This window comes from Solanum lycopersicum, chromosome 10 (assembly GCF_036512215.1).
Source record: "Solanum lycopersicum chromosome 10, SLM_r2.1".
Lineage (NCBI taxonomy): Eukaryota > Viridiplantae > Streptophyta > Magnoliopsida > Solanales > Solanaceae > Solanum > Solanum lycopersicum.
The window spans coordinates 45,756,213-45,765,854 of NC_090809.1; the positions used below are offsets into that span (position 1 = coordinate 45,756,213).

At 38.9% G+C, this 9,642-nt stretch overlaps 1 protein-coding gene across 1 annotated transcript; it reads right to left on the minus strand.

The window, feature by feature from the left end:
- Positions 1-8,575: 8,575 nt before the first annotated feature.
- LOC138338864 (uncharacterized) lies at positions 8,576-9,175 on the minus strand. Its single transcript, XM_069289948.1, has one exon. It carries the CDS (start codon positions 9,173-9,175, stop codon positions 8,576-8,578), a length of 600 nt encoding a protein of 199 aa, XP_069146049.1.
- Between the last annotated feature and the right edge of the window lie 467 nt (positions 9,176-9,642).

Below are 9,642 nucleotides of genomic sequence, written 5' to 3' on the forward strand. Positions count from 1 at the left end.
TGTCATTAAACCTTCCATTGATGGGGTTAATATTGTTCTATATTGGTTGGTAAAATTTAGAATATGTACTCACATAGTGTATTGATGACATGGTGTATTTGATACGGATGCAGGACTATGTGCCTGATTAGATCCATCACAAATTCAAAAGGGAATCAAACTTCAATATAAGATAATATTTACAGGTCGCCGAGTGAGATTCAGCAGAGAAAATGAAAAAATTTAAGCTCTATTTTCGAATCTCGCGCAATGAAGAAGCTCAGGGACAATGCACATTGTTATAGTCTTTCCACCAGATTATTCTATTCAGGCTATTGTTTTAACTTTCTGGTTAGTTGTTTCTTCAAATTATTGGAGAGTAAATTGTGATAGAATATATGCCTTTACTTAACAAGTAATGGACCAGGTCTCTTACTACACTAATGAATAAAACAGAGAGTTAAATGCAGTAAAATCAACACAATGATTTTACGTGGAAACCTCCTTGCTTAAGGGAGTAAAACCACAACATGTCTCACAGGATTTTCAATCGTTTTCACTAATCTTCAAAAGCAAAAGTAAAACACGATTACACCAAATGTAAGAAAGAGTTATCAATCTTACAGTTAAGCAATAGTCCTTCTTGCTTAACAAGCGTAAGTAGAAAACTATCTACTCACTAAGTTATCCCACTTGGACAACCTAGACTTTTAACACTACACAACAATTCCTTTATAGATTCAGGAATGGTTTTACAGTTTGCGAACAAGATAATGTATTCCTAAACAACTATACGAAAAGCTCTAGAGATTGCTGTTGTTGTTGGAATACTTCTGCCTTTGTTTTCTAGCAGCCTTTGCAAATGTTCTTGAAGAGGTTTCTCTCAAGTTGCAAAAACTAACTGAAAATGTTTAGGAAAGTGCCTTTTATATGGAAAAGTCACTTCCTAAACCTCTTTGCCACTGGCTGAAAAAGTCACACTTTCTGACGCCATCGGAAAGTGTGCACCTACTTTCTGTACCATCTCCAGCTGGCAGTCAACTGACTCGTCATCATGAGAGCCTAGTACCTCTACTAGGTCCCTGGGTTTGTTTCATTTGCACAACTCAAGTAAGAAACCTGCAATACTCAAGTAAGAAATCTGATATCTTTACAAGGTCCCAAAGTTTGTCAAATCATCAAAACTACAAATAACATTTTCCCCCTTTTTGATGATGACAAACACTGAAACAATGATCTAAGATCTTCTCCAACTTTGTTCCCCCATTTTATATTCCCCCTCACTGTACATTCCCCCTCACTGTATATTCCCCCTCACTGAACTATCATTTAGCTACATTTATTCAGCTACACACAGTTTTACTTCCCCCTTTTGGCATCAAAAAAAGAAATGCAGTAAACCAGTGATGTCAACATAAACACTGAACAAGATCAAAGCTAACAAGCAATCAATCAGTAAGGAAAAAACATGCACAAGAAAAGATAATTAGAATAGCAAAAGAATGAATTAACCAGCATCCCATCATAACATAAATACATTAAAAACAAACTGAATATCCATCAACACAGTGATAAGCCACACACAAAAAAATTTGACACAGGGAAGGGAGTTGTTCAACAGACTAGGAAGAGGGGGGAGGATGAGACAGGGACTGGATAACAAGAGTGAGTCGTGCATTGGCAGCATCATTGTCTTTGATGGCCTTTTCCTGCAGGGCAGTTATCTTCGCCTTCAACTCAGCATTCTCTTTCTCCAGAGCTTGAACCACTGAAGAACCAGGCCCCTCACTTTGTGCAGTAAGCAATTCTGCTTTGAGTATAGCAATCTCTGCCTCTTTACAACTTAACCGCACAGTAAGCTCCTCAACCTCGTGCTTAAGCTGATCCTGATCATCAATAAGTTGGGCCATCTTACTCTTTTGATAACCTCTTCCTTCAATGCATTCACACTCAACTAAGGTAATTTCAGAGATAGTCTGCTTAACAGTCCCAACTTTACCAACACTGAGAGGGATTTGAAAATGCTTGAATACTTCCGTGAGAAAATATCCATAACCCATTCCGTGAGCACCCTTCCTCTCAATGACAGTTTTGTGAATATGTTCAAGCATTAGACCAGGGATGCTCAAGGCGTTGAAGCTACACAGCATCTCCATCACGTACAAATCAGCAGCAGTTGCGACTGTCCTCATTTCTGTGCGAGGAAGGAGCACCTTGTTGATGAACTCAAAAACCAGCTGATACTCACTCTTCATAATTTTCTTATAAATCCCAGCAACCTTAGTTGTGGGTGTCTTAGAAATCACAGAAGCAAACTTAGAAGACCAAGTTTTGCCCAGCACAGACCGGGTCCCCTCTTTAGGCACCCTGAGAATTTTGCTCAACACCTCTTTCTCCAAAGATATAGCAATATCATTTACCTGTGTGAGGATACTCCCATCTTCCTTGAATTGAACATTGTAGTAAATTTCACGGACTTCTTCTTCATGGAGGATGGGGGATTTTTTGTCGAACAAGTGCAGCCAAGACTGAATCTCTACCATATCGTGCAGAGAATCCATTCTAGGAAGAGTTATGATTCCCATATCAAAAACTCTTCCTGCCAAAACTGCTTGATTTCTCAGACTGTCAACCACCTCCTGCATGTTGATACTCTCAACTTTCCTGGCTTGGGAACCAGGTCCCTTTGACCGCTTTCTCTTTTTCTCAGATCTCTTCCCTTTTGACTTTGTGTTTTTAATCTTCTCTGCAACCTTTCCCTTTTTCTTCTCTGACCTCTTTTTCTTATTTTTCTTTTCCACTTCTTCTCCAGACAACTCAACCTCAGTGGCCTTAGGTATTTTAAAATTTGATACCTTGAAGGTTCTTGCACTTCTAACTGCAGCAGTAGAACGTGCACTCGCCTTCCAAGCATCAGCCATCAACTTTTGAGCAGCAGACCTAGTAGTAGTTCGTCTCCTAGGGGCCTCCTCTACAACCTTCTCTTTCCCTTTTCTAGATTTCTCCCCTTCTCTTCTCTCAACCTTCCATTTTAAAGGTTCCTCCTCGTTTGCAGAGTCAGAGGAAGATGAAGAAGAGTATTTTCCTATATCAGGGGTCTTATCAAAGATGGGTTAAGTGGGTCTTACCTCTTCCCTTTCCAAGACTTCAGTATGCTCTGCCCTTGCCTATTTCCGCATTATGGCCAAACTTTCGTCACCAGCTCTTCACTCACTGCCAGTATGTTAGACTCAGAAGCCTTATGCTTGGGTAGATCCCTTTCAAACATATTGTCAGGCAACATGTCTTGAAACGGACCAGGTCCGGTAGGCACGACAGAACTGTTTAGATCTATGGCGAAAAAGGGGTTATCAGGGGTTTCTTGTTGAGAACTGGTAGGGGGAGGAAGTCTGGCTTGTGTAGTGGTCAGAGAATAGAAGGCAAGAGGCTCTATTTCACTGAGAGCATTCAACATCTGTTTGGAAGAAGATGAGGGAGAAGACATTGTTTTCACACTAGAGAATAGTTTCTTTGAACGGTGAATAGAGGAAGAAGAATACAAAATTTGCCTTTTGAAATTTTGCTAAAACCCTTCGTGAACAGGAAGAAGAAGTTAAGAAACAGATGAGAGTTTCAAAAAGAATTAAGGGTTTTTTTAAAAAAAATAAAAGGTGCCAGGTCCGTGATTGGATGCGTCGTTTGAGAGAGAAACAATGGGAATGATCGGTCAGAGTAATCGATGGCTGACACGTGGCATTATCAACGGTCGTATTTTTTCAGTTTCAATTTAATGTATAAATGCTAACCTGGATAGGCACCAGGTACCATAGCACAGTTAAGCTTCATTCCTCAGTTGTTCTAGTTGCTTCCCTTGCTAAGCAGGTCCTTACTGAGTGTATACCTACAGAAGGTACAAAAAGGGATCTTTGTTCAGATATTTAAAATTCACAAAAAGGATATCTGCACTGCAATTTTAGCCATCAAGCAAGTTCAACTGTTGGAAGCTAACAACATCACTTGGAGATCAACATTCCCAACTTCAACCGATTCCTCTCAAATTGATCCTTGCTGAGAGCCTTGGTGAAGATGTCTGCAATTTGCTCCTCCGTTGGACAATATGTGAGCAAAATATTTCCCTTTTCAACATTATCTCTCAAAAAATGATGTCTAACATCAATATGCTTTGTTCTCTTATGGTGGACTGGATTCTTTCCCATACTAACAACATTAGTATTGTCACACATAAGAGGAATTGCCTTGATGTGAATTCCGAAATCTTCCAAGTGTTTCCTGGTCCACAGCAACTGAGAGCAACAAGCTGCAACAGCTACATATTCAGCTTCAGCACTTGAAAGAGCCACAGAGTTCTGCTTCTTGGTACCCAGGAAATAAGTGATGATCCAAGGAAATGAGCCATTCCAGAGGTACTCTTCCTGTCAACTTGATAACCAGCAAAATCAGCATCTGCAAAACCAACTTGGTCAAAAGAATCACCTACAGGATAGAAGAGAACCAGGTCCCCTATTTTCTTCAAGTATTTGAGAATACGTTTTGCAGCCTTCAAATGTGAATCACGAGGACATGCTTGAAACCTGGCACACATTCCAACACTATACACAATATCAGGTCTGCTAGCAGTCAGATATAATAAGGATCCAATAATTCCCCTGTACATTGTCTTATTCACAGGAGGATCAGATTCTTCTACTATCATCTTGGAATTTGTTCCCATAGGAGTATCAATAGGTTTAGAATCAAACATATTGAATTTCTTCAACAGCTCATTAATATACTTCTCCTGACATATTGAAATCCCATTTGATGATTCCTTGATTTGCAGACGCAGGAAGAATGTTAGTTCACCCATCATGCTCATTTCAAACTCCTTTCCCATCAGTGATGAGAATTCTTCACACAAATGCTGAAGTAGCTCCAAAAATTATGTCATCCACATAAACTTGAATGATAAGCAATTCGTGTTCTCTTTTTAATAAGAACAGAGTATTGTCTATCTTTCCTTTTTTGAAACCATTCTTCAGCAGAAACTTTGACAGCCTTTCATACCATGCTCTTGGAGCTTGCTTCAGACCATATAGTGCCTTATTCAATCTGAACACATGATTTGGTAGCTCTGCATCTTCAAAACCAGGAGGTTGCTTGACAAACACCTCCTCTTTGAGATCTTTATTCAGAAATGCACTCTTCACATCCATTTGGTACAGCTTGAACCCCATAAATGTAGCAAAAGCAATTAAAATTCTAATAGCTTCCATTCTGGCAACAGGTGCAAAAGTCTCATCATAGTCTATTCCTTCTTCTTGATTGTATCCTTGCACCACCAACCTGGATTTATTTCTAGTAATCACTCCATTTTCATCAAGCTTGTTACTGAAAACCCACCTAATTCCTATTACTGTTCTGCCTTCAGGTCGAGGAACCAGGTACCATACCTTACTTCTTTCAAACTGATGGAGTTCTTCTTGCATAGAGATGATCCAGTCTGCATCACCTAATGCTTCTTTAACATCCTTGGGCTCAATAGATGATATGAATGCTGAGAATGCAACTAGATTTCTTGTTTTTGATCTAGTATGAATTCCAGAATTCAAAGGAGAAATGAGATTATCAAGAGGATGTGATGAAGTATGATTCCATCCTGACTTTGGAGCAGACTAATTTGGCTGATCAACATGTTCTTCTTCATCAATAGTGACATCATTTTCTGGGGAGTCTGATGTGCTCTGGCTGGAATTTTGAGTAGTACCAGGTACCATATAGTCCTTTTCAACCTCAGCAGCCTCTTCAGGTAGACTATGATTCTGATCATCACAGTCATTTTTCAGTTGTTGATCTGCATCAACTTTACCTCCTTCAGTCTTCTTTGATTTGAGCATTTTCATCACATCATCATCATCATTTGATCCATCATTCTTCAAGCTTCCATCTTTATCAAATACAACATGAATGCTTTCTTCAATGCATTGAGTTCGTTTGTTGAATATTCTGTAAGCCTTGCTAGATGAAGAATATCCAACAAACACTCCTTCATCACTTCTGGGATCAAATTTTCCCAGATCATCCTTCCCATTATTCAGCACAAAACATCTGCATCCAAATGTTCTAAGATAGCTCAGCATTGGCTTTCTGTTTTTGAGCAACTCATATGGAGTCTTATTCAAAACAACTCTTATTAGACACCTGTTGGTAACATGACATGCTGTGTTAACAGCTTCAACCCAAAAATTTTGAGGAAGATTTGATTCAATAATCATAGTTCTGGCAATGTTCACCAAGGTTCTGTTCTTTCTTTCCACTACTCTATTTTGTTGAGGAGTTCTTGGAGCAGAGAAATTATGGATCGTACCATTCTCCATTCAGAATCTATCCAGTGTTGAGTTCTCAAACTCAATGCCATGATCAGATCGAATGCTGCAAATAACTTGATTCAGTTTGGCTTGAATCATTTTGAAGAATACCACCAACTCTTCAGCTGTTTCTGCCTTTGATCTCAAAAATCTCGTCCAGGTGTATCTTGAGTAATCATCAACAATCACTAAAATGTACTTCTTGTCATTTCTGCTTTGAACTTTTAAGGGTCCACACAAGTCCATATGAAGCTGCTCTAGTGTTCTTGATGATGTTACTTGATTTTTGGGCTTAAAGGATAATCTGATTTGTTTTCCTTTAACACAAGCTTCACGGATTTTATTTTCAGCAAACTTCAGTTTGGTCAGACCTCGGACCAGGTCCTTAGAAATCAGTTTGTTCAATAAAGATCAGCTTACATGCCCCAGCCTACGATGCCAGAGATTAGCATTCTCATTCTAAGCACTAAGACATGTTAAGTCATCTCCATGAGACGTTTCTAAGTTTGCCACGTACATATTTTTACTTCTGTGTGCAGTGAGAATTACCTTGTTTGTAGTTAGACTCACCACAGTGCATTTCTCAGAAGTAAATTAGACCTCATTTCCTTTGTCACAGATTTGTGACACACTCAACAAGCTGTATTTCAACTCATCCTTATGGTAAACATTGTCAATCGAATCTTCAAGAGACCATCCTACTTTGCCAACTCCCAAAATGTACCCCTTCTTACCATCACCAAAAGAGACACCTTCTCCTTGAAGTGTCTTGAGTGCAAGGAAGTTTTTTACATCACCAGTCATATGCTTAGAGCATCCACTGTCCATATACCAACATTGACTGCTACTCCTCTCACTCACCTGCATCAATAATCACTTATTTAGCTTGGGAACCCATTTAAATTTTAGTTCCCAGAAGGCAGACAAAGGAGTGATTAGATTGTATTTAGTCCAATAGGGTAGATTTTGTAGATTTCTAACAAAGGACATGCGAGCAGTGACAGATTTTTTCTTTGAAAATCTGTGAGTTGAAACATGCTTAGGAGGGCCAGGTCTCTCTTTTTGTAAATTTTGCCTTTCAGCATAATTAGAGAGCCTTTCACAAGAGTTTCTCCAGCTAGCACACTCACCCTTCAAATGTCCATTCTTACCACAGTGAAGACATAGCAGATTGTCAGACACAAACACATACTTACTGTGAGGATTATAAGGAGGACTGATGTTCAGACTTCCGAGTCCTTTCTTATAGAAACTACTCTGATTTGTTGCATTTGACAGTAACTTTGAGGATTTGGTCCACTTAAAGGATTTTTCAAGTTCTTCCTTAAGTTTCACAATATCCTGTTCTAATTTGTTACTCTTTTCAAGCGACAGACCAAATTTTTTCTCAGAGTTTTTTAATTTTTCTTGAATTTCAGCTTGCAAACCATTTGACATTCCATTCAGCTTTTCAGCTTCTTCAGTAATCTGGTTCAACTGGTTCTTAAGTTCAGAGTTATTTGACTCTAGAGACACCATTCTTGACATTTTCTCTTCAAGTTTAACTTTGTTTTCAGTTAAACTGTCAAGTTCAGCATTCATGGTGTCTCTTTCAGATGTTAACTCTATCACAAAATCAATCATGACTTTTGCCAAAATTCTCAATTTTTTAAGAGAATATTTATCCAAGTCATTTTTCATGTCAAGAAGAGTTACCTGATTGTCCTCTTCTTCATTTTCTGTGTGAGCCATGAGAGCAAACATTTCATTGAAGACAGTTTCCTCCTCATGTACAGCAACCATGGACACATCTTTTGGCTCATCAAGGTCTTCTGAATCACTTGAGGAATCACCCCATGCAGCAAGAGCCTTTTTGACAACCAAATCTGCAGCAGCTTTTCAATCTCTCTTGCCGAGTACCAGGTCCCTTCTATTCTCTTTGTCACTTCTTAGTTTTTGATGTTCCTTGTTTTCATTCTTGAGCAAAGGACACTCTCTGATGAAGTGCCCAGCTTTTCCACACTTGTAGCAAGTGTCACCTTGAACAGCATTTCGAGTACTGTTTGTTCCTCTTTTATAAACTTTGTTTCTCGTCACAATTTTTTGAAATCTGCTGATGAGATATGTCATATCATCATCACTGGAATCTTCATCTGATTTATACTTCAGCATCAATGACTTGTCCTTCTTGTCTTCCTTCTTTGACAAATCGTAGTTTCGATTTATCTCATGTGTTTTCATATTACCAATCAAAGCATCCATAGTCAGCACCTTCAAATCCTTGGCTTCTGTAATGGCATCAACCTTGCTCTCCCAAGACTTGGAAGAATTCGAAGCACTTTTCTGACTTGTTTGGTCATGCTTATAGGTTCACCCAGACTTCGCAGCTCATTTGTAATGGAAGACAACTTGGTGAACATGTCATGTATTGTTTCTCTTTCCTTCATTTTGAAGTTCTCATACCGTGAGGTAAGCATGTCAATCTTAAATTCTTTGACTTGTTCAGTTCCTTCATGTGCAGTCTTCAAGCAGTCCCAAATTTCCTTAGCAGACTGAGAGGCTGACACTCTGTAGTACTCATCAGGTCTTATCCCACAGACAAGAAGAGTTTTAGCTTTGAAACCTTTTTCAATCTTTTTCCTCTCAGTTTCGTCATATTTCTGCCCAGGCTTTGGAACAAGAATAGTCTTCTCTCTATCCTTTTCTTCCATCGTTGGAACAAATGGTCCATCCAGTACGATGTCCCATAACTCGCTGTCTTCAGCCATGAGGTAATCGTGCATTCTTACTTTCCACCAACTGTAGAAATCTCCATTGAAACGAGGAGGTCTGTTTGACGACTGACCTTCTTCGAGGTTAAGTGGAGCTGCCATTCTAGAGCAAATATCACATCTTGATGTTAACCAAATAGATAGTGTCTGCTCTGATACCACTTGATAGAATATATGCCTTCACTTAACAAGTAATGGACCAGGTCCCTTACTACACTAATGAATAAAACAGAAAGTTAAATGCAGTAAAATCAACACAATCATTTTACGTGGAAACCTCCTTGCTTAAGGGAGTAAAACCACGACATGTCTCACAGGATTTTCAATCGTTTTCACTAATCTTCAAAAGCAAAAGTAAAACACGATTACACCAAACGTAAGAAAGAGTTATCAATCTTACAGTTAAGCAATAGTCCCTCTTGCTTAACAAGCCTAAGTAGAAAACTATCTACCCACTAAGTTATCCCACTTGGAAAACCTAGACTTTTACACTACACAACAATTCCTTTATAGATTCAGGAATAGTCTACAGTTTGTACAAGAGAATGTATTCCTAAACAACTATACGA